A 26,462-nucleotide genomic window follows, 5' to 3' on the forward strand; every position below is an offset into this window, starting at 1 on the left:
GGGTCCCTCTGCCCCCCGGGGTCTCTTCCTTCCTGGATTCCTCTGACGCTGACGCTGACCCCCCTGACTCTTCTCCCTCCTTTCGGCGGGCTTTAGGACCTGGCTCCCTTTCCGGGCTGCCTACTGCGCCACCTTCCTGTGCATTTGAACTTGGCACGCGCGCCCAACCTTCCACCTTCCGTCTGACCGTTTCTTCGCTCCCCGATGGAGGTGTGGCCACTCCTGACTCGTGCCCTCCCCCCTGTTGTGAGCTGCCAGCGCTTGATCCCTGGCGCCCTTCCTCTTCCCTGCTCTCTGGCGGTGACGCTGGTCCTGATTTCCAACTGCTCCCCTCTGAGTCCCCTCTGGCTCTATCTTCCTGGGGTGTCCCCCTAGGCTCCCCCCTTGCCCTGGCCACTGGTGCTCCTTTCTGTGAATCTTCTGATTCACTGGAAAGACTCGGAGATCTTGGGTCGTCGTCATCACTCATCTTTTCTTCTGCCTCCTCTCCCTCGCTCTCTGTTTCCTCCCTTGCCCTTGCCTCTGCTCCTGAACCCCTGACACCACCAAAGAGGAATTCAAACAAATAGCCAGCACGTGTAGATACAAAGTCAGAAAAGCTAAAGCACAGAATGAACTCAGGCTTGCTAGAGAGGTTAAAAGCAACAAAAAAGGCTTTTATGGGTATGTTCGTAGCAAAAGGAAGAACAAAGAAACAGTGGGGTCACTCAGAGGAGAAGATGGTGAAATGCAAACAGGGGACACAGAAAGGGCTGAACTCCTCAATGCCTTCTTTGCCTCAGTCTTCTCCGATAAAGAAAACAATGCCCGACCTGAAGAATTTGGAGCAAATGATTCAGCAGAGGAAACACAGCCCAGAATAACTAAGGAGATAGTACAAGAATACTTGGCTAGTTTAGATGTATTCAAGTCTCCATGGGCAGATGAACTGCATCCAAGAGTATTAAAAGAACTGGCAGATGTGATCTCAGAACCACTGGCAGTCATCTTTGAGAATTCCTGGCGAAGTCCCGGCAGACTGGAGGAGGGCAAATGTTGTCCCTATTTTCAAAAAGGGGAAAAGAGAGGACCCAAATAATTACCGCCCAGTCAGTCTGACATCAATACCAGGGAAGATTCTGGAGCAGATCATTAAGCAAACAGTCTGTGAGCACCTAGAAAGGAATGCTGTGATCACCAATAGTCAGCATGGATTTCTGAAAAATAAGTCATGTCAGACTAACCTGATCTCGTTTTTTGACAGAATTACAAGCCTGGTAGATGAAGGGAACGCAGTGGATGTAGCCTACCTTGATTTCAGCAAGGCATTTGACAAGGTGCCTCATACTATTCTTGTAAAGAAGCTGGTAAAATGTGGTCTTGACTATGCTACCACTCAGTGGATTTGTAACTGGCTGACTGACCGAACCCAAAGGGTGCTCATCAATGGTTCCTCTTCATCCTGGAGAAGAGTGACTAGTGGGGTGCCACAGGGTTCTGTCTTGGGCCCGGTCTTATTCAACATCTTTATCAACGACTTGGATGATGGACTCAAGGGCATCCTGATCAAATTTGCAGATGACACCAAACTGGGAGGGGTGGCTAACACCCCAGGGGACAGGATCACACTTCAAAAGGACCTTGACAGATTAGAGAACTGGGCCAAAACAAAGAAGATGAATTTTAACAGGGAGAAATGTAAAGTATTGCACTTGGGCAAAAAAAATGAGAGGCACAAATACAAGATGGGTGACACCTGGCTTGAGAGCAGTACATGTGAAAAGGATCTAGGAGTCTTGGTTGACCACAAACTTGACATGAGCCAACAGTGTGATGCGGCAGCTAAAAAAGCCAATGCAATTCTGGGCTGCATCAATAGGAGTATAGCATCTAGATCAAGGGAAGTAATAGTGCCACTGTATTCTGCTCTGGTCAGACCTCACCTGGAGTACTGTGTCCAGTTCTGGGCACCACAGTTCAAGAAGGACACTGACAAACTGGAACGTGTCCAGAGGAGGGCAACCAAAATGGTCAAAGGCCTGGAAACGATGCCTTATGAGGAACGGCTAAGGGAGCTGGGCATGTTTAGCCTGGAGAAGAGGAGGTTAAGGGGTGATATGATAGCCATGTTCAAATATATAAAAGGATGTCACATAGAGGAGGAAGAAAGGTTGTTTTCTGCTGCTCCAGAGAAGCGGACACGGAGCAATGGATCCAAACTACAAGAAAGAAGATTCCACCTAAACATTAGGAAGAACTTCCTGACAGTAAGAGCTGTTCGACAGTGGAATTTGCTGCCAAGGAGTGTGGTGGAGTCTCCTTCTTTGGAGGTCTTTAAGCAGAGGCTTGACAACCATATGTCAGGAGTGCTCTGATGGTGTTTCCTGCTTGGCAGGGGGTTGGACTCGATGGCCCTTGTGGTCTCTTCCAACTCTATGATTCTATGATTCTATGATTCTATGATATAAATAAACAATGTGTCCAAGAGTGAGTTGCGCATATTAAACTCATAGAATAGTCCAAACAGTTCAAGACAACAAAGCGGATCAGCAAGGAGTAGCATGTCAAAAAACAACCTCCAAACCAAGCTGCACTATAGCCATTACCTGGTTTAACTTTATTAATTCATTTATTTTTGGCAAATAAAAGCCTTGCTCCCCCTGAAAGCGGCAGCTGGCTGCTTTCAACAACACCCCATAACCTTCCTGGGACAGAATGACCCGGTGGGAATGGAGTTAATGATAACTGACTCTCAACCTCATTTCCTTTCTCCTTGCCAGCAACAGAAATGTTTTGGGCACCAGAGTCCCCCCCCCCCCCCGAAAAAAGTGTCTTCAAAGCCTATGAGGAAGACTCAAGGCTATACTTTCAAGGAGATGAAGGAAAGACTAGAAAAGCATAAACATTATATATATGATTTTTGCTGCATATGCTTAAGACATTTTCTTAGGACTGCAAACCTGTGCACACCTACTTGTGAGTAAGTCCCACTGAAATCACTAATACTCACTGGTGGAGGAAGGGGTGTGTGGTGGGTGCGGTTCACCCCGGGTGTCATCCCTCGGGGGGGGTGTGACATCGCCCCCCCCCAGGGCCGCTCGCTGTGGGCAGTGCCCTCCTGGGCTGCTTGATGTGGGCGGCACCCCCGGGACGCACAGCATGTGCGCCGCTCTGGATGCCAGAGCAGCTAGCTCCTCATCTGCTGATACTTTATCAGAAGATGTCAGGACAGTAAGACCTAAAGATGTGTCCCCCACTAGCAGACTGGGAAGCATAGTCATTTTACTTATAAGTCCCAAAGATCTCAGAAGCCCCACTCCAGAAGAACTTGGCTGCCCCTGTTGAGATATGATAGGCACCCACTATGTGCACGTTCTGGAAGCAGTTGGAAGACATTCTTGTTTAAATGTATTTAAATATATTCTTGTTTTAAATGTTTTTAATTGCTGTTAATTATCTTATGTATAAATTACCTTGATTCACCTTGATATGGTTGTTTAGAAGGAGATTACTAAATTGTAATTGGAACATGGGGTCACGAAGAGTCGGACACAACTAAATGACTAAACAACAACAAGAAGTAGGAATAATAATAATAATAATAATAATAATAATACTCAGGCAGTATCTTATATAAACCAAGATGGCAAATTATGAATAAAGATGAACCATTCATAACAAAATTGGACAGATTCACATGACAACAGTTAATTTAAAATCTAGGACAAGTTCCAGGTAAATCTTTTCAGGATAGCAAGATGATTTAAGCATCCTCTCATAGCATGACAGTTTGACACAGTTAATATCTTTTGGGGAGTATTTTGGGTTTATTTATTTATTGCTTAACTTGCACATCTATTATGAAGGATTTAACACTGCAGAGCAAAAGCATTGATGGAAGGGTATTTAGTGGGGGAACTGGAATTAGTTCTGTACTAATCCAGTACTGATTAGAGTCTAATCAGTACGTGGGCCAGATATGTCCAACTTCATATTGAGTGGAGATTTCCTCAACATGTTCTGCTTAAGCTTGATTATAAAGCTTTTCAAGCCAGATATTTGCATTTTAAATAGGGTTTAGAAGGTGTATGGGTATTACTGCACCATTATTTGTCCATGATACTGTGTGAAATACTTGTCTAGCTTTGAAATTCTTTACATCCTCGCCCCTCTCTGCCTGGCAGTTCTTGGTGCCCTCTAGACATCCTTCCTGTTGTGCATTCGGGCTGGTTTGTGCTGAGGATAGTAAAGAGAAAAGGTAAGGTAAAGGACCCCTGGATGATTAAGTCCAGTCAACAGCGACTATGGGCTTGTGGTGCTCATCTTGCTTCAGACTGAGGGGGGCGGCGTTTGTGCCCAGACAGCTTTTCCAGGTCATGCGGTCAGCATGACTAAACCACTTCTGGTGCAACAGAACACTGTGATGGAAACCAGAGTGCATGGAAATGATTTTTACCTTCCCACCACAGCTCTACCTATTTATCTACTTGCACTGGTGTGCTTTTGAACTGCTAGGTTGACAGAAGCTGGGACAGAGCAACAGGAGCTCACCCTGTAAGGCAGATTCAAACTGCCAACCTTCTGATCAGCAAGCCCAAGAGGCTCAGTGGTTTAGACCACAGTGCCACCCGCTCCCCAATAGTACTAGGGAGTGCTCTCCAATAGTAGTTTCCGCTCAGGATAGTACTGGGGTGCTTTCAGTACTGTTTGCTCCTGCGAAGGTTTTGGGGCAGACATACTGCTTCATTTCCAGTCAGTGAATGCTCTATATCTTCCTGCTAACCTACATGTGAAAAGGATCTAGGAGTCTTGGTTGACCACAAACTTGACATGAGCCAACTGTGTGACGCGGCAGCTAAAAAAGCCAATGCAGTTCTGGGCTGCATCAATAGGAGTATAGCATCTAGATCAAGGGAAGTAATAGTGCCACTGTATTCTGCTCTGGTCAGACCTCACCTGGAGTACTGTGTCCAGTTCTGGGCACCACAGTTCAAGAAAGACACTGACAAACTGGAACGTGTCCAGAGGAGGGCAACCAAAATGGTCAAAGGCCTGGAAATGATGCCTTATGAGGAACGGCTAAGGGAGCTGGGCATGTTTAGCCTGGAGAAGAGGAGGTTAAGGGGTGATATGATAGCCATGTTCAAATATATAAAAGGATGTCACATAGAGGAGGGAGAAAGGTTGTTTTCTGCTGCTCCAGAGAAGCGGACACGGAGCAATGGATCCAAAGTACAAGAAAGAAGATTCCACCTAAACATTAGGAAGAACTTCCTGACAGTAAGAGCTGTTCGACAGTGGAATTTGCTGCCAAGGAGTGTGGTGGAGTCTCCTTCTTTGGAGGTCTTTAAGCAGAGGCTTGACAACCATATGTCAGGAGTGCTCTGATGGTGTTTCCTGCTTGGCAGGGGGTTGGACTCGATGGCCCTTGTGGTCTCTTCCAACTCTATGATTCTATGATTCATCTATATGAAGATGACTAAAAAGGAAAAAAACTAGAACAGGGGAATGAGGCATGGTCTTCAAGAAATATTTGCATTGCTGTTGTTTCTGATAGCACCTGAACAAAGGGAAGTGATCCGATGCTTGTAAAGTGGCTTGGATCTGCATACCGGATAAACTCTCTGAATTTGGTCTCTGATCCAAAGACAAGGTGAGCAGGTAGGAGGGAAATCTGTAGAAAGATTGCTAGCTATCCTATGTGGCTTCCATACCATAGTGAGATGTCCAATTTGGCCTCAGTGACACATGCATTAGTTATAGCCCGTTTGGATTACTGTACATGGGGCTACCTTTGAAAAGTGGTCGGAAAATTCAGCTGGTTCAAAGAGCTGCAGCTGGATTGCTGACTGGTGCTGGTTATAGGACTCATAGGACTCCTTTGCTAGAACAGCTCCACTGGCATAAGAATTTATTTAAAATAAAAAAAAAAATATTTAGGAAAAAATAGAACAGCTCCACTGGCTGTTTCCAGGCACAATTTGCTGGCTATGACCTATAAAGCCCTACACAGCTTAGAGCCAAGCTGTCTGAAAGACCATGTTCCCTCATACCCAAGTTTTGAGATCTTTGGGGATGCCCTTCTCTTGGTCACACAGGCACATGTGGCAGAGGGCTTCCCCGGTGGCTACTCCCAAAGTTTGGGACTCGCTTCCTAGAGAAGTTAGACTGGCTCCCTCCTTGCTGTCCTTCCAACAGCAGGTGAAGACTTTCTTATTTGGGATAAGTCCCACGATTGGAAACTGACGGCTTTTAATGAAAGTGTGTGTATTTCTATCATTGCTTAATTGTTTTTAATTCTTTTTTCTATGTTCTTAGCAGTTCTTATTTTAATCTGTAAAGTGCCTTAGTCCCATCAGGGAAAAAGGCGGGGAATAATAATAATAATAATAATAATAATAATAATAAAGCAGTCAGGTGGTATTTAAACTACTTTGTTAATCTTCAGCACAATCACTGAGAAGTTGTTGAAAGAAGTTGAAGGCTTACTCAACTTTAGTTCCATTAATTGATCAGGCTAGTGATAATAATAATGCAAATTAATAGATTGACTCATCATCCACTCATGCAAACATGTCTAAAATTGGGACACAGACTGTGTTTAGCCTGGGATTATACAGTCAGAGGTGGCACCAGCTGCTGCAAGTTCCTTACTTAACATCAGAATTCAATAAAAGCTGGGACTAGGGGAGGAAATTCTCCTCCCTTTAGCATAGTTAAGAGGGTGCTTGATTCTGCCTCTGAATAGATTTTTATATCACACGTTGAGTGTGGAGAGGGCAAAAGAATGCTTGGCTTCTAAGGACCAGATTCGGCATCAGAGATGTCTGCTGTTCATATGTCTGCCCTAATCACATAGACATGCCCGACTCCCCACTTTATAAGTTATTAATGGCCTCGGACTAAAACGTAGCTGAATACAGTCCATTGCTTTCTATGTGGAGTGTACATGCAGGGATGGGGAAGAGCCATGATGCTCTGCGTGTTACAGGACAGACATACTTGGAGATGACTGACTCATTCATATGGGAAAGGAGCTCTTGCATCTTCCCACCGCTGATCCAAAGAAGTGAACGAGGGAGGACAAATTCCATGGCTTGAAACCATTCTGTGAACTTGGAAGAGTTGCTTCAGCGGCCTCATGCTACTTGCTGAGCCAATGAGTGCTTTTTCTGATAAGAGTTATTGTTGTTTTGAAGTCTTTTTGAGAGCAAATATGTTTTCTAGCTTTGTATATTTCAAACACACAAACAGTACTATATGGGTGACTGCATAACATTAAATTAACACTGTGTACTTACTGGTTGTTTAAGGTAAGTGTCATATAACAGTTTTTATTGTAAGAGCTTTAATATTTTTTAAAATAGTCGCTTAAAGAAAAACCGGATAGCTGTTGGACTAATAATTAGCCTACACAGCTTATTGCCCTGTTTACACTGATGAGGGTGTTGTCCCTTAAATCTCTGGCCAACATCTATAATGGCTCTCCAGGCATTACAAATACTCATTTTGGGAGTAGTCCTTAGTAATTTAAAATACCGTTTCTACCTTATTTCTTCACACATCATTGGTCATATCTGTTAATTAAAGCTTTCATTTGTACCATTCACTACAATTCTATGAATTCATTTTACAAAGCCAAATGCATAATAATTAGCAAAAAGAAGAGAATCCTAAATATATCATGCTTCTTGGGTTATTTTTAGACATGTGCACCCACATACCGCTGGTACCCTCATTGCCTTTGGGAGCTGAAAACCCCATCTGTAAATTTCGGATTAGATCCTTGTGTTAATGGTGTTTTTGTTAGTATGAAAGAAACATGCGTGCATATGAAAACTCATTGTGTGTCAGTACTGGCTGAAGCTGTTCTGACAGCTAAATATTTTCAAGGAGAAACCATTCAGCAAAATAAAATCTGTCAAGGCATTTCTGCTGCCATGGACCGCTGAACGTTATGGTGATGGTGAAAATACTGCAATGCACCAAGTGTGTGCTAGAACTAGCTCTCACTTAAAGGTTAAAAGAAGATATTACCTCTCCTCCCCCTCCCCAGCATGTAGGCGGTATTTTAATCAAGTTCTCATGGTAACAAACATATAAATTTGAAAGTGCTGGAACCAACAGAAAATTGGCCTCCCCCCCCCCTTTCCTGTGCTTGAGGTGGGGGTGTTAAATCAATACAACTGCAGGGTTATTTGTTATTGCAAGACCTCTAATGCTGGAAGAATGCCAAAAAAGGATGTTTTATGTTAGTGAATTCGGAAAAAAGACACTCCAAAATCTACCTTTCTGGAAAAAGGAGCCAAAAAGTGTATGATTCAAACACATTTTGAGTAGGGATGCTTCCCCCCCCCGCCCCCCCCACCTTCTGAGTTAGTGGTCATGATTTTCTTTGCTTTCCACCATGCTGCCAGCTTGCATTTTCTGGAATTTGTCGAGATACTACTGCAGTGGTAATGTGCATGTTTAGATTCTTTTAAAAAAATAAAATCCTTCTTTTTGTCTTTGACATCTTGCATGTAAATTTCATTTAAAGTTGTGCAAGAGGAGCAATTATTCTGAAATGTCACTGCACTCTGCTCTCCTTTGAAGTTGACATGTTTTTCCTTTAACTCAGGATGTTGTTGTGTGTACCAGTACTGGGGTCCATGCATGCCCTTTTTACACACACACACACGCTTTTGGCTAGCAGGAAGAGGAAGGTGATCCAGCTTGCTTTCAAACTGCAACTTCTTTCCTTGTAGGGAAGGAGAATTCAGTGTGTATCATTTACTAGATCAGGCCCCATAAGAGGTAAATTGATGTATGCCAGAATACAGAGTATTGGTGTAATCTAGTCATAATAATAATAATAATAATAATAATTTATTTATTTATTTATATCCCGCCCTCCCCAGCCAAAGCCGGGCTCAGGGCGGCTAACAACAATAAAACAGTACAACAGTACAACACAACACAACACAACACAACACAACACTCTAAAATCATTCATTATAAAATTAATTCAATCAAACCAATGGCAACCATTGGGCCAGAGCTCCGTGAAGATTGCCGAAGGAGGGAGTCAGGCTGTGCCCTGGCCAAAGGCCTGGTGGAACAGCTCTGTCTTGCATGCCCTGCGAAAAGATGTCAAGTCCCGCAGGGCCCTAGTCTCTTGTGACAGAGTGTTCCACCAGATCGGCGCCACAGCCGAAAAAGCCCTGGCTCTAGTTGAGGCCAGCCTAACCTTTCTGTGGCCTGGGACCTTCAAGATGTTTTTATTTGAAGACCGTAAGTTTCTCTGTGGGACATACCAGGAGAGGCGGTCCCGTAGGTACGAGGGTCCTAGGCCGTATAGGGCTTTAAAGGTTAAAACCAGCACCTTAAACCTGATCCTGTACTCCATCGGGAGCCAGTGCAGCTGGTATAGCACTGGATGAATGTGATCTCGCAGCGAGGACCCCGTAAGGAGTCTTGCTGCAGCATTCTGCACCCGCTGGAGTTTCTGGGTCAGTCTCAAGGGCAGCCCCACGTAGAGCGAGTTACAATAATCCAGTCTGGAGGTGACCGTCGCGTGGATCACAGTGGCTAGGTCAGGGTGAGAGAGGTAAGGAGCCAACTGCTTAGCTTGGCGGAGATGGAAAAATGCCGCCTTTGTTATAGCTGCAATCTGCGCCTCCATGGAAAGGGAGGTGTCGAAGATTACACCCAAACTCTTAACGGACGGTGCTGGCACTAATTGCGCCCCTGCAAGAGATGGGAGTTGCCCCCCCCCAATCCCATATCGTCCCGTCCCAGCCACAGGACCTCTGTCTTCGAAGGATTTAGCTTCAACTGGCTCCCACGTAACCATCCAGCCACAGCTTCCAAACATCTGGTCAGTGTGTCTGGGGCCTAGTCAGGATGGCCATCCATCAACAGATAGAGTTGGGTGTCATCAGCATACTGATGGCAACCCAGCCCAAAACTCCGGACAAGCTGGGCGAGGGTGCGCATAAAGATGTTGAAAAGCATCGGGGAGAGTATCGCACCCTGAGGTACTCCACACACCAAGGAGTGGCGCGATGACAATTCTCCCCCAAGCGCCACCCTCTGTCCTCGACCAGAGAGAAACGAGCACAGCCGTTGAAGGACTGTGCCCTGGATCCCCACATCGGCAAGGCAGTGGTCCAGGAGTTCGTGATCGACCATGTCGAAAGCTGCTGACAGATCTAGAAGAATCAGCAGCCCCGACCCGCCTCGATCCAGCTGTCTATGAAGATCATCTGTTAGGGCAACCAGAGCCGTCTCGGTTCCATGACCAGCGTGGAAGCCAGACTGGAATGGATCCAGAGCCGATGTTTCATCCAGAAACCCACCAAGCTGTTCAGCAACCGCTCTCTCAATCACCTTACCCAGGAACGGAAGATTCGAAACCGGGCGGTAATTGGTTAGATCTAAGGGATCTAATGATGTTTTCTTTAAGAGCAGGCACACCACTGCCTCCTTCAGTTCCCCTGGGAATGTCCCCGTGCCAAGGGACAAATTGATGATATCCCCTAGGAGGGCCCGCACCTCGTCTGGACACGCTCCAGATGACACCCGTGCCAAGACGAGCACGGGTCGAGAGGACAGGTGGTGGGCTTTCCAGCTCGGAGGAGTCTGTCCACATCAGCTGGGGATATCCGGTCGGAGTGGTCCAATACTGGACCCGAGGACAGTCGAGGGGCCTCCAGTTCCTTTATTGTATCCAAATTGGCAGGGAGGTCATGGCGGAGCAACAAGACCTTCTCTGCTTCCAGTGGATTTGCATGTTAATGCATATCCCCAGCCACATTCTGGTGCATGTAGTCATGCATAAATACAAATTTTATGTGGGACTAGAATTGGAGCAGGGTCCAGCTGTGCATAAGAACGAAATAAAAGTGGTATCAGTAGTCGTATCAGCAGGATGTATGACTAGATTGGTGCCTTTTTAGGCTTCCAGTTGCAGTTCTTGGCCCCATTTGGTACCCCAACTCCCCCAGCTGCTGGCAGCTGTTTCATCTGGGATCCCTTGAGCTTAAATAAATATTCCAATTACATTTTATACCAGACTGTTGCCTCCCTCTGTCTCACTAATCAATGTTTCTTTTAAAAACAGTTCCTCCCATGTCATCTGAAAGCACCCTTGAAAGCTCATTCTACTGTATCTTAATTGAGAGAACAATTAAAAGAGCCATTGCCAGAACCAACACAAAGGGATATAGCCCTTGCTAGATAGTTGCCTGTTTCAAGGCTCTAGGTTTTGGGGTTTTTTTAAGCCTATAGTGGTAATGACTCATATAGGCCTGCGTGGATGGAATCCATTCATTTAATAATAATAAATAATAATATTAAAATATTAAAATATTAAATAAAAATATTTTTTCTCTCCTGCTGGTGGGTTGAAGGAGAGTAGCAACCAGAAACCCATTCATGGGGAGGACTGTTAGTGAGGAACACAACATAAACAGCCTTGTCATCCTCTTCCACAGTAACCTATCACCTTCCACTACACATGACCTCTATATCTTCCTCTACACATGATCACTGAAATGCAGGATAGCATCACTTATGGCTCTCCTTCGTTGGGAGTTGGGTGGTTGGTTGGGGTGGGAGGGAATTGGGATAGAGTCTGGGGGTAGGTTGAGTTAGCGTAGTGAAATAAGCTGAGTCAGGAACAGTTAGGAGCAAGGAAGACAAGTAAATATCTGAGAGGTGGTTTAGGGAGTGAGAGCAGATAGCGGAAGTTATAGGTCTGGATAGGCAGCCCATGATTGTAATTGACTGAGACCGTTTATGAAACCACATGCTTGTTAAACTGCAATAAATAAGCAGACGTTTATGTTCCAATTTAACCCTGACTGGATTCAGTATTGTCCCAGGTAGGGTCTGGGTGGTGGCAGCGAGAAATAAAGTGCTGGCACAGGGATCAATAGACGGTGAAGCATCCAGGGACCCTGTGTGATCGCCACAGCCACTCCCAGGGACTTCACCAGTCCCCCCCCCCCAATCCTGCTGTTTCCCCTGAAGCAGCTTCATTCTTAAGGACTTGTTGGCACACTTCTGCCTGAAGACTTTTGGCAGATCTAGGAGTTTTACTCATTTTCTTGCAGATGGAATGGTACAGATAGAAATTTAAAAGCACAGGGCTGCTTTTCTTTACAAACTGCACTGCATTCTCACTTTTATGGTTGACAACTCCTTGAGGTCACATAGGTGAGAATGATTACAAGTAGAACTTACTTTGCAGGGTAATGAATCAGTCCTGGACATGGAAATAAAAACATGCCCAATTTAAACTGATTTCAGATCTAACAGAAGACTACAATGATCCATTTAAATCATACCTACAGTCTTTGGCCTACAACGTGACTTTGGGTGCACTTCTAGCAGTTGCCATAGCTACTGTAAAGAGTCCTTCATTGTCAGTGTGGTAAAACATTTTGTTATCTCTTAATACTCATGGAGTAAAATGTGACTCCACACATCCCACTTGTAATGCATTTCATTAACTAAAAATATTATATTATTTACACAAGGTTCCCTTTAAATGTGGTAGATTGTGTTTTAAGGAATAGTTGCTTTTATTTGTTTAGAGGGCCTGGTTTAACAATATGCCATTCTTTGCCATGCGACTCTTTATTTAGGATGCAAGTTTATGATGATTAACGTTTTATACTCAGAGGTTGAGGTAACGGTTTTTACAGCAGAAGTCTAGCAGCAATAATTAGCAAGTCATTAAAAAGAAAATTCCAATTTCAGGGACTTGCTTGAGAAGGCAAAAAGACTTTGCTGCCTAAAAAAATATGAAAGGAAGTGCATGGTTACTGACCCAGTCATGTCAGTCTGAGAATCTGAAGGAAACCCGACTGATAAGAGTTTTGAAGTCTGAATACAGCCTTTTCATTCAACTCAGTTAGCAGAGGGCATGAATCATCTCTCAAACAGAGACAGTCCCTTTGGGTCAGAGCTGAGGTCATTGAAGGGACAGACTGCTTTCCTTAAGTGAATAAGGAAATGCACAAGACTTCATTCTGTGCCCTGCAGCATCCATTTTGATACATATACAACATCCCATTAAGGATGCAAGTTAGAGCTTCTGGATACATATGTAAGGGCCTTCTGAAATTACTTTTTAGACAGAATGTCTGCCGCTCTGTTCATCTTGCTTTTCTCTGGGCAAAATTGTTTTTCCTCTAATGCCCTAAAAATAATTTCCGCCAGTGCCCCGTCTTTCTGTTTATATGCCTAGCCGTTTCATTGTTGTGGTGTCTTACATATGTGTAGCAAAGCAAGAGTAGCTTTTCCACAGCACATTTTGCTGTGGATGAAGCCCTTCTTGTGTGTTTGTCCTAAACTTTAGCAAAGTAACAGTCTGTAAAACCCCATATGCTAGTTGAGCGACATGGGCATAAATAATTGGTTAGGAAGCTGCTTGGGACCTTCGACCTGACAGGAGCTAACTGTCAGGAGCCCTGAGCTTCTCTGATATAAGTACTTTCATAGGGAATTAATGAAAGTTGAATTTATAAGTTGGATCAGATGGGGGAAAATATTCCTTAGGTTAGCAAGTACCTCCTTAATTCCAGAGAACTCAGGGAAAGAAGTCTTATAACGAGCAGCAAGTTAAGATTTTATGTTTACCATTTTCTTGGTGCTACTGCAGTCAATTATTTCAAGCTAAACAGGCCAAGCTCACCTGGCCTGAATCTCCTAAATAGCTTTTGTGAAGGTCATATTAATACAACATGATACTTTAATACTACTGTATAACTGGAGTCAAGCACAGAAACAGTACCGTTTGAGTTGCAGAGAAATTTCACAGGCTCCAAGCTCTGTGTAGGAATTGCTGTGAGCTGGACTTGTCGAATCTCATTGTAAGAACTTCCACTCATTCCTGATAACACTAATGTTAATTTATGTCACAGCTTTGGACTCTTCAGCATTAAGTGAGCTGTTCCAGGATCTCAATGATTCTGAAAATGTGGAAGGCTTCTGCCATCCTGGAAAACAAAAACACAAAAATTTACAGATGAGGAAGAAGGAGAATCCACTCAGGGCCACCTCCTAGCAACTGTCCCGTGGGAAGAACTCCAGGAGAAAGCAGGATGTAGCCAAAGGCCACTTCAATGCCCACTCCTCCTGGACTTTCTTCCTCCTGCCCCAAAGTCCATGTTCCACTAACTGCTCTGGAGGAAGGTTCCTGACAATATTTCATAGGTTAACATTGTTCATCTAAAAATAATAATAAGTAGTTTAATATTACTTGTAAGCCACATCACATCCAAAGCAGGATGTAAATAATTTTAATACATAAATAACTAAATTACTACATGTGACATCACTACATCAGGCTTGATGGGGATTCATCACTAACTTCCCCCTTCCCCAAAGTGGATCCCAAGTTCCCATGCAGCTGAAGCTCTCCTTGATCAAATGTAAATCGCTCTCCTTCTCTAAAATGGGTCAGATGTGTTAGTTCCTTGTGTGGCATTAACAGGACACCCTGCTATTTTTCCTGGCAGTCTGAGCAAAGAGGTTAATGAGTACCAACTACAGCCTTCTTCCACAGAAGCCAAGGGCAATTTTTCAGTGCCAGAAACTAAACTCTCCTTTCACCTTTAGAGATTAATCTTTTTTGGATCTGCATTGAAGCAACTTGCTAGAGATGCATATGTCAATTGCTAGCATGGCCTCACTGTACCGTTTGTGGAAAGGGAGGGGAAAGGAATAAAATACAATATATACATACACATTGCATTTTCCATGAGTGTGCTAACTGCATAAAAAGTGCAGTGCATATTTTATTAAAATGAAATGAGCCACTATAATTTTAGATAACCTTTCAAGTTAGCAAGACAAATATTTATGCACCTGTTATTTTAAGGCATAAGTTTTGCTCACTGATATCCAGAACAATTACCATCTGGAAATATGCTTATGTGTGATGTAGCTACTTAATATTGGTGGAAACCAAATACAATGTAACTTATCTCTGGTTTTCTACTCTAGCTAGATTAAATACAATCTAACCAAGACCTTGCATGCAGCCAAATTTGTGTGCTGGTATTGTCCACCACAGAACACTGCAACCACTTGGGATGAAAATAGAGCTCGAAGTAGCATTTTTATTACACTTTGTTTATTCCTTCCTTGAGCCCTTGGTGGGGTCTGGCCACCCCCCCCCCAAACACTGGAACTCGCACTCCTCCTGCTGCCCCCCCCTTACTTTTAAAATAAATCACTAGAGTGGTGTCAACACTAGATCCCAGGGCTCTGAGAAAGGCCAAAGGGGTCCTTTTTCAGATCCAGGCACTCTGGGCAAGATGACCAAGAGAATGCCTATGCTGCTATGGTTTGTTATTGCAACTAGAAATATATATTTTTTAACTTGGAATAATTCTAAGTTTCTAGCTGCTGCTGCTGCTGCTGCTGCTGCTGCTGCTGCTGCTGCTACTGCTGCAAATCAGAGTGGCAGCACAGACATTCCCTTGGCGACCTGACAAAATGTCTGGTTCTGAGAAGTAGGACCCCGTTGACCCTTGGTACAAGGAGAAGAGAAACTGATCCAAGTGGACTTACTAGCTGTTACCAAAACAGTTCAGCCAATATATTGGAAAAACATCAAGACCCAGCAAGTTTAGAATGGCTAGAGAAAAGTTCTGAACATAGTAAAAATGAGGAAAAGTGTCTGACAACATTCAAAGGAACATATAAAAGGCAACCTACACTTTATAGCCAAATGGGCCCATTTCATTGGAATGAAAGAAATCCTATTAAGGAGACATGTACTTCTTGTCTAATCTTTAGAAAAAGTCATAATATTATGATTATTTTGCTGTGCAGCCCTATCAATATTTATCAGAAGTAAAGACCACTGTGTTAATTATATATGGGATTGCAGGTTTAGCTGCTTTTTAAACAGTTAGTTTTTAAATTAAAAAATATAAATCAAAACTTCAGATTACTTTTTTAAAAATTGTAAATTGTAGCAAACATTTTTGATCTAAATATACAAAGATACTGCTTTCTATCATGAAGTCTAAGAATCTGGGGGCATAATCTCGGGCATGGTCATTTGGAGGAAGTTCCACTGACATCTGTTAAAGACTTTTCACATTTTGTGTTAATGAGAAAACAATAATTTAATATCATTCTTTTCCCTACTGATACATTCTCCTCTCCACACGCTCCTGAGGACATTTCTCACGTCACCCTCACCTCTGCCCAGCCCAGCTGCTCCCACTCCATTCTGCGCCCCTCGACTGAGTCAGGTGGAGCCAGCTGAGCGCATCATGTGAACTGCTCCTCATGCTCCAAGCGTGTATGAGTTGTTTTTTTCTAAACACAAACCTCAGTATTCAGGTTAAATTGCCATGTTGGTACTTTGCGATAAGTGGGTTTTGGGTTGCAGTTTGGGCATTCGGTTTCTAAAATTTTCGCCATCACTGTCCTAGACCAACTTCATCTAGAACTCTAATCTTGAAGTTTCCACAGCTCTCAGACAAATAACACCATCAAAATCCGGTCTTGTTGAGGAGTTTGCATAGCTTTCTTATTCCTCTGTTCAGTAGACATCTTCCTCTCACACATCTCTGCCTATCCCATGGCCTCTTCAAAGCATGCAATAAACTCAAACAGTGTAATTTTTCAAACAATAACCCTCAACTAATTCTTCTTTGCTATTTCAGGAAATCCATTTTAGAAACAAGGCAAAATGCTGTGTTGACATAAACAGTGGACAATGAAGTACTGATGAACATCCGTTGCTAAGATGTGTCCTTCACATCAATGTTGCACTTGTAGCCTCTGATTCCATATGCAGTAGAAATTAATGGAGTAGGTGTAGTTACCACTAAGCACAGGATGGCATCCCTTTGTTCGTTTATTGGGCTCCGTCACGTATATCTAATGTAGCACCTAAATTACATGTTCATGTTCTGAAAGTGTCCCCTCTAATTTCAAAACACAATATGGGTATAACATATTAAAATGCTACCAAAGACGGCAACCATTTTGTGCTCATTCAGTTGACACACAATCATCAACAGGTCATTTTGGACCTGGAAAACGGCAGAATGGGAGCAGATCTGTGAGTAAAATCCCACAGATAACTGAGATTTATTTAGTTCTTAAATGTCTTTTTAACTTGGGGGGGGGGTGTTACTCTCTCTATTCTGTGGAAGTATTTTAATCAACACCAGTTAGTTGCAGCTGACTTCAGTTAAAAGTGGAGAAGAAAAAACTTCACATTTATTAATATATGGACATCCCTTCTCATTGTCGCCGACTGGAGAAATGACTGGAGTATAGAACTTCCCAGAAAGCTTCAGTGAGAAATAGGCAGACCCTAGAGAAGACATATAATGGGTATAGAGCCTTTGTTTGGCTCTAGGACAAGGACATGGAACACACGCATTTCTGTAATTCCAGTGGATGGCTAAGGACATGCAAACCCCAAATATACTTCATCATGACTAGAAAGAAAAATACTTTCAGTAACCTAGGTAAATTAGCCTACCTGCAAGCTAGACTTTAGAGTTTATTCTCTTCGGTTTCATTTTTTCCTCACTTTTACCCTGGCTGTGGGAAGAGGGACTGAATGACCCTTTAGTTCCTCTTCAGATCTTTAGTTTAAAAATTAGAAAGTGTCCACTGGAGAAGCAAGAAGAAGAAAACGTGGACATATTCTGTAGGAACTTCTTTAATGCTGGGATAATGGGAACTTTCTCCTGGCAAGTAGTAAATCTTCTGACTAAATACAGGTTTTCTCTTGTTTTTCCTATCTCTACAGAAGTGCAATAATACAAAGGGTAGGGTGGGATTCTAATTGCATTCATAATTAAGCAGCTATAATGCAAATAAGGACAAAATCATCACAATGTTCAATTTTAAAGAACCCCTTATTTTGTTCATACTGTGCAAAGAACAAAATTTCTCGGTTGGAAAGATTTAAATCTTAAATTATGACACTTCAGTCATCCTCAAAAGCAAAAGAGTTACAGGTTGTCCTGGCCTCTTAGGCAATATTTCTAATGTGAAAAGGTAGCTTTCAGTTTAAGCCAATTTGAATTGTGAAACATTAACATTTCACATCATCTAAAACATACTCTACCAGAGTTGTGTTTTAAATAAGAAAATGTAGGTGTTACCTTTCTGGAAAGAGAAAAATTCCTGGTTAGCCCATAAATAACCACTGTTCTCTCTTGCCTTAGTCACGACCTTGCTGACTCAGCCTTTGATATGTAATTGCCATGGTAACATTCCTCTCTTTTCCTACAGGCTAGGCCAGGGGTAGGCAAACTAAGGCCCGGGGGCTGGATGCGGCCCAAACGCCTTCTCAATCTGGCCCGCAGACGGTCCGGGAATAGCGTGTTTTTACATGAGTAGAATGTGTCCTTTCATTTATACTGCATCTCTGGGTTATTTGTGGGGCACAGGATTTTTTTTTCCAAAATACAGTCCGGCCCCCCACATGGTCTGAGGGACAGTGGACCGGCCCACAGCTGAAAAAGGTTGCTGACCCCTGGGCTAGGCGGTCACAAGCACTCCTTTTGTCCTCCTTCCTCAACTCCCTCACACAAGATGTGATCCCCTCATGAATTATACACTGCCCGCCCGACACATTCTGAAAATTGACTAATTTTTGAAGTCAAAATGCAAGCTTACTCAGAACCAAAAATACATTACTGTAGTGGATTTAGCTTGTCTGATTTTATATAGTCTTTATATTGGAGTTTCAAGGCCAGTGCCAGGCGTGAGGGCACCCTCAGTAAAGTGCCCTCCACTGGATCCCCTGTGATGCCCTCAGATCTTTCCCGATGCTAGCAGACCCCTCTATTCATTGCCAGCAGGCAGCAGAGCATAATCTGCTGCAGATGCCCTCAAGCCTCTTGCCATTGTAATGTTTCCATGATGCCCCAACATAGAATCAGTCTGGGGCACTGTAGAAGAGTGAAAACAGTGTCTTCCCAACCCTTTATTCCTGCTGCTTTGTGCCTACACTGGGATAGATGGGAATGGCATCTCCATCAGTGGGCCCTGATCAGTGGGATCCCAAGAGCTGCCTGATGATTGTGTTGCTCTGCCTCTGGTCATGAAGCTACGTGTTGCCCCTTTACACAAGTAATGCATGAAGGGAGCTATAAAAGTAAATCAATTCAAATAGCTTTGTAGCAGAAAAATGAATAGCTTTATCAGAAAGGGCAGGCTGCCTTCATGCACATCTTTTGAATTTGAGAACATAGTCTGTAGATTGATGTCTCCTCTGTTGTACAGTGGTACCTTGGGTTAAGAACTTAATTCATTCTGGAGGTCTGTTCTTAAACTGAAACTGTTCTTAACCTGAGGTACCACTTTAGCTAATGGGGCCTCCCGCTGCCACCGCACGATTTCTGTTCTCATCCTGAAGCAAAGTTCTTAACCCGAGGTACTATTTCTGGGTTAGCGGAGTCTGTAACCTGAAGTGTCTGTAACCCGAGGTACCACTGTACCCGTCATTGTGCATGTTTTTAGTTTGTTTTTAAGTACCTGATACTGTGCTGTTACGTAAAATAACACCATTGCAAAATTATTTGCCTGCTAAGTATCTGTACAGTTAAGTAAAAGAGCAAATGCTTTCAGTACATTATTAGTTACTTTAATGATTACCAAAATTACTAATGAAAAAAAGTGGCAATTATTGGACCTGTCATGTGTTCTCTGCTTACCAGTCTGCATTTAGGAGAATTTTCCAGGTTACAATTTTCTCATACAACATAGAGAAGGTTGTTTTGATTCACTCCAGGTATTTCTCTGGCATTCTGTACTGCACCTTACCAATAACATGAGAATTTAATCTGCATTCTGCACAGTAACCCTCTATTAAACATATTGAGCCAATGTTTGGTCCTGCTGTAAGACACAGGGGTCATTTTAAAGACAGAAGACTTCCATTTCTTATACAGAAGGATCTCTGCAGCTTGTGAGCATTTCTTTACAAAAGATTTTGAACATATAGTAAGGGGCCTTAAAAGAGTTAAGATTTGTTGCATTGGTAATAAAAACCTACATTCATTGAACTTTACAGCAGTAACACAGGGAGGTCTGTGACTGTGGATAGAGTACATGGTTTGGGTGTCATAAAGACTCTCCTCCTGCAAGAGAGGGGAGTGGTTGTGGTCGGGAGCCGGACTCCGCCTCAAGCAGGGGACGTTAGCCCCTGCCTCCCACTCACCTGGCTGGCCTACGCCCACGGGCAGGCACCCAACCAGGTGCCTGCGAGGGGGCGTGTTTAGCAGCCCAAATTGCTGCGGCACCAGCCTTCCGGCCTCACTTTTCGTCGTCCCGTCGCGAGTCACCCACCCTCCACTCCCTTAGAGCTCAGGGTCTCAGTTTTCTTTTGGCCTTGCTATGGACCTTAGGTTGGTCGCCCTGGTTGTCCGGGGGGCCTGGTAGGAATTTTTCCATTTGGCATTAGGCTTTTTGGTTTTTTCGCCTACCTCGTAGCAATCGTCACAACTTTCGTGGTATTGGTGGGTAGGTTAGGCATTGGAATAATGTGTTGTGGTGTGTCGAAGGGCTAGGTGTGGCCATCGCCTATGCCTTCAATTTTTGGGTATTCCGTTAAAGGAATCTGGCGGTCGTGTATTCTGTCCGATGCCTGCTTGGTGGGAGGCCATGGCACGACCCTCGGTGACATCAGGGGAGAGCTTATAGTTGGATTAGCATCAACAGGCTCCACCTACTGGTGAATAAACCCCCCTGTTTTAGACTCACCCGTCTCTGAGGGGATGGAGTCAGCTGACGTAATCCAATGCCTAAGCCAATACCTTTTCACTTGCTGTAATCAATAAAGTTGTGGCCTTTTCTTGCCCATTAACCTTATAGCACGTGTCCTCGTGTTTTCATTCCACTACGCGGGGATCGGGTCCTTGAACCACAACACAGTGACTTTTCCATTCATTAGTATATCCAGTTTAAATGATCTCAGGTAGCAGGTGAGAACTTGGTGCGTGAGACCTTGAAAAGCCACCAGTATGATACTAGGCTATGGGTTTGTGTATATAAAGCTATTTTGTATGTTCATCTTGTTATAAGAATGACATTTTTACTTACAATTGTTTTTGCAGTGAATGTTCATAGTCAGACCATTGGTCCAGCTAGCCCTGTAGTGTTGAGGTGAGCAACAAATTTTGCCTATAGGAAATTACAGCAATGAATGCAACTTTGTAGGTACTGGTTTGTGAATATAGCTTCTGTCTCTCTTCTCCATATTCTGCACTGGCAAAGCTTGAGTGGGCATTCCTGAGTAGACATTTTGGCAGCAATGGGGAATCCAAAGGTTGGAATCTAAAGGTATGGGAAGCTGCTCCAAAAATCCGTTTCCTAAAAATTGACAACCAAAAGATTGAAGCTCCATGGTGTTTTTAATATGTGAATTTTAATCCATGCTGTAATTTTAAATTAAATAGTTAAGTCCAACTTTTGTCTCCTGTCTTCCATCTAGCACCTAGTCAAATAGCTAGTGTGCTGACATCAATGGATTTATTGTATTTCTAAATATGCTGGACTTCTCAGTAGCAAGCCAGATAGTATATGGGATTGGATGGTGAGGGTTAAGACCTGGGTTAAAATTACTGCTCTACCAAAAAAGCTCCGTCTACTAATTTAACCTATGGCAAAGGTTTTTGTTGAGATAAAATGGGATAACTGTACATGAACTCAAAATAATAGTAGGATATGCATTTTAAATAAGTAAGTAAGTAAATTAATGAATGAATGTTGGGTAAAATCCTTGCTTCCTTGCTACATTGTTGTAATGAAGTCAACAGCAAAGCTTCCATGGTGGCTTTTCTTTCATGACAATTTATAGATAGTCTTGCAAGAAGTTTATTCATATGATTAGGGGGAAATACATATATTAACAGATTTCCCATTCATTTTCTTTTTTCTTTTCTTTTATTATTAGTTATTATATTTAGACATATGACATGGAACAGTTACATAAAACAAGAATTAAAATGAAACAACAGTTTATGTTCAGATAAATGTTTCTGAGTATATTAACAAGTTGTGTTAAAGTATACATAATTATTGCAGACACGAAATGATGTATAATAAGATACATGCTTAGATTGTTGACCATTAGTAAAAGGTATTTCGAATCAATAACAATTTTAATTCATAGGAATTTATAGGGAGTAAGGGAGAAAAGAGGAAATTAAAATATATACTTCATTCACGCCAAACTGTGATGGGATAAGATTATTATATTCCAATCGTGGGATAAGTCCCACGATTGGAATGTAATAATGGAGGGATACAATCTATTTCAGAGAAACAGACCAGACAAGAAAGGAGGAGGAGTGGCGTTATATTTCAGGGATGTGTATACCTGTGAAGAGATCCAAGATTTAGAACCTCAAAGCCAAAGTGAGAGCATTTGGGTCAAAATTAAGGGAGAGAAGAATAACAGTGACCTCATTGTGGGAGTTTACTATAGATCCCCAAGCCAAATGGAGGACATAGATGATGCCTTCCTGGAACAGATGGCCAAGCATGCAAAAGGTAGGGAGATAGTAGTAATGGGGGACTTCAATTACCTGGATATTTGTTGGATGTCAAACTCAGCCAAGAGCATAAGGTCAAACAGATTCCTCACTGGCCTTGCAGACAACTTCATTGTCCAGAAAGTGGGAGAAGCAACAAGAGGAACAGCCATTTTAGATCTGGTCCTAACCAATGTTGATGACCTGGTTAGTGGGGTAGAAGTGGAAGGATCATTAGGCGCGAGTGATCATGCTCTTCTGAAGTTTACTATACAGCGGAAAGGAGCAGCCAAACATACTAGGACTCAATTTCTTGACGTTAAGAAAGCCGACTTCATAAAACTTAGGGAAGTGCTGGGTGAGATCCCATGAACAGTAATACTAAAAGGAAAGGGAGTTCACGATGGCTGGGAGTATGTTAAGAGGGAGATAGTAAAAGCACAACGTCAGGCAATACCAATGAGACGGAAACATGGAAGGTGCCTAAAGAAGCCAGGGTGGCTATCTAAATAACTTTTAACTGAGTTAAGATTAAAAAAGGATGTGTACAAAAAATGGAAAAGGGGGGAAACCACCAAAGAGGAATTCAAACAAATAGCCAGCACGTGTAGACACAAAGTCAGAAAAGCTAAAGCACAGAATGAACTCAGGCTTGCTAGAGAGGTTAAAAGCAACAAAAAAGGCTTTTATGGGTATGTTTGTAGCAAAAGGAAGAACAAAGAAGCAGTGGGGTCACTCAGAGGAGAAGATGGTGAAATGCAAACGGGGGACACAGAAAGGGCTGAACTCCTCAATGCCTTCTTTGCCTCAGTCTTCTCCGATACAGAAAACAATGCCCGACCTGAAGAATTTGAAGCAAATGATTCAGCAAAGGAAACACAGCCCAGAATAACTAAGGAGATAGTACAAGAATACTTGGCTAGTTTAGATGTATTCAAGTCTCCAGGGCCAGATGAACTGCATCCAAGAGTATTAAAAGAACTGGCAGATGTGATCTCAGAACCACTGGCAGTCATCTTTGAGAATTCCTGGAGAACAGGCGAAGTCCCGGCAGACTGGAGGAGGGCAAATGTTGTCCCTATTTTCAAAAAGGGGAAAAGAGAGGACCCAAATAATTACCGCCCAGTCAGTCTGACATCAATACCAGGGAATATTCTGGAGCAGATCATTAAGCAAACAGTCTGTGAGCACCTAGAAAGGAATGCTGTGATCACCAATAGTCAGCATGGATTTCTGAAAAATAAGTCATGTCAGACTAACCTGATCTCGTTTTTTGACAGAATTACAAGCCTGGTAGATGAAGGGAACGCAGTGGATGTAGCCTACCTTGATTTCAGCAAGGCATTTGACAAGGTGCCCCATGATATTCTTGTAAAGAAGCTGGTAAAATGTGGTCTTGACTATGCTACCACTCAGTGGATTTGTAACTGGCTAACTGACCGAACCCAAAGGGTGCTCATCAATGGTTCCTCTTCATCCTGGAGAAGCGTAACTAGTGGGGTGCCACAGGGTTCTGTCTTGGGCCCGGTCTTATTCAACATCTTTATCAACGACTTGGATGATGGACTCAAGGGCATCCTGACCAAATTTGCAGATGACACCAAACTGGGAGGGGTGGCTAACACCCAGAGGACAGGATCACACTTCAAAAGGACCTTGACAGATTAGAGAACTGGGCCAAAACAAAGAAGATGAATTTTAACAGGGAGAAATGTAAAGTATTGCACTTGGGCAAAAAAAATGAGAGGCACAAATACAAGATGGGTGACACCTGGCTTGAGAGCAGTACATGTGAAAAGGATCTAGGAGTCTTGGTTGACCACAAACTTGACATGAGCCAACAGTGTGACGCGGCAGCTAAAAAAGCCAATGCAATTCTGGGCTGCATCAATAGGAGTATAGCATCTAGATCAAGGGAAGTAATAGTGCCACTGTATTCTGCTCTGGTCAGACCTCACCTGGAGTACTGTGTCCAGTTCTGGGCACCACAGTTCAAGAAGGACACTGACAAACTGGAACGTGTCCAGAGGAGGGCAACCAAAATGGTCAAAGGCCTGGAAACGATGCCTTATGGCTAAGGGAGCTGGGCATGTTTAGCCTGGAGAAGAGGAGGTTAAGGGGTGATATGATAGCCATGTTCAAATATATAAAAGGATGTCACATAGAGGAGGAAGAAAGGTTGTTTTCTGCTGCTCCAGAGAAGCGGACACAGAGCAATGGATCCAAAGTACAAGAAAGAAGATTCCACCTAAACATTAGGAAGAACTTCCTGACAGTAAGAGCTGTTCGACAGTGGAATTTGCTGCCAAGGAGTGTGGTGGAGTCTCCTTCTTTGGAGGTCTTTAAGCAGAGGCTTGACAACCATATGTCAGGAGTGCTCTGATGGTGTTTCCTGCTTGGCAGGGGGTTGGACTCGATGGCCCTTGTGGTCTCTTCCAACTCTATGATTCTATGATTCTATGCTGTAAACTGTGGGTGCTATTCTGCCATACGCCTCTTTATTTGTATAATCAATAAAATCACAACAAATTGCATAAAAATTGTCTCATTTCTTTTGTCCTCTGGCTACTTTTTATTTTTGTGTCAGTTTTTCCAGTAATGTTGTTTGACATATTGCATTATGCCATTGATCCATAGTCAATAATTGTAATAATTTCCATGTCCTGACAATGGTTGTTCTTGCAGTGGTTAATAGTTGTGTAGTGAGTTCTTTATTTCTAATTTGCAACCTATCATGACTATACAAATTAAGTAGCGTAAGTCCTGGAATCCTGGGAACTGTTTGCCTTGTAATGAAAGATATTTCTGTAAATACATTTTGCAAAAATCTTTCAGTTTTTGGACACTCCCATCACATGTGCTGATATGTCCCTATAATAGTGATATTTTATTCATTTCTTGTTACAGGAACAATTGTAAAGGCGGAGCAACATGGCTGACGACAGGAAGGACGAAGCTAAGGCACCACACTGGACTTCAAGTCAGATAGCAGAGGCTTCTTCGCACTCACACTCCCCTGAGATGAAGGAGCAAAGCAGCACAGGCGAAGGACTAGTCAAAAGTGCCAATGGATTTCCATACAGAGAGGATGAAGATGGCGGATATGGTTCACGTGGGCAACAGAGCTCATACTCCAGAACCAAAGAGAATGGGATCAATGGAGAACTAGCTACAGGAGAGAAAGAAACTGCAGGTAAAAGACCCCCTTTCCTTTGTCCTTTAAAGACTTGCTTTTCAAGGGGAGAGCGCTGCAGATATTGGTATCCGATTCACCCTACGCTAGATCAGACTGCAGCAGGTGGTGCAGCCCACACATTGGAAATGGAACAGATTTCTCTTGTGAAAGGCATTTTGGGGCAGCCTGGGCCAAGGTCAAATCCTAAAGTTAATGGGAGGGAACACAACACAGAGAAAGAGAGGGCTCTCAGCTCGGTGGTAGAGCACATCCTTTGCCTGGATGTGCTCTACTATGTGTCTTTGGCACCTGTAATTAAAAAGCCTTTCAGATAATGGGTCAGGAAAAGGTCTAAGGCATTAAACAGCTTTGCCAGACACAGCAGAAATGTGAGGCTGGACAGGACAATTGTCTGACACAGCATAAAGCAGGCTTCTCTGTTCCATAGTTGTCCTACTTCACAGGATCAGGTCTCAAGAGTGAAACCAGGGACAGACACTGTCATAAATGATTTCTTCCCTGGCTCGCTACACTATTTTACTCTAAAAACCGAGGTCATTATAGTCACGACATTGGATGTGATTCCTGGCACCACTGCCATTTTTGTTGAATATATAACTGAGTTAAATGAAATATTAGAAGATGAGCATGTGACTTGCTGTACGAAAAGTCAGACCAGCTGCTTAATCTTAATGCATATACTGATCTGCAAGCCATTAAGCCATTTCCAGTTCAGAAAAAAAATTAACGTTAGAGGGAAAGTTCTGCAATGCATAGACTATCCTTCTGCTTCA

The 26,462-nt window shown here is 43.1% G+C and overlaps 1 protein-coding gene across 33 annotated transcripts in view; it reads left to right on the forward strand.

The window, feature by feature from the left end:
* The window catches only part of MAP2 (microtubule associated protein 2), a 232,167-nt gene that overhangs the window by 101,751 nt on the left and 103,954 nt on the right, over positions 1-26,462 (forward strand). For 32 of the 33 annotated variants that reach the window (XM_081015194.1, XM_081015197.1, XM_081015202.1 and 29 more), the window contains one exon: positions 25,401-25,686. In XM_081015194.1, the coding sequence (XP_080871320.1) occupies positions 25,425-25,686 (262 nt within the window). In that variant the 5' untranslated portion in view covers positions 25,401-25,424. Of the gene's footprint in view, positions 1-8,396; positions 8,436-25,400; positions 25,687-26,462 lie in introns of all 33 variants that reach the window. The other variant, XM_081015216.1, reaches the window with a different exon arrangement.

This window comes from Podarcis pityusensis (genome assembly GCF_964106645.2).
Source record: "Podarcis pityusensis genome assembly, chromosome: 1".
NCBI classification, from domain to species: domain Eukaryota; kingdom Metazoa; phylum Chordata; class Lepidosauria; order Squamata; family Lacertidae; genus Podarcis; species Podarcis pityusensis.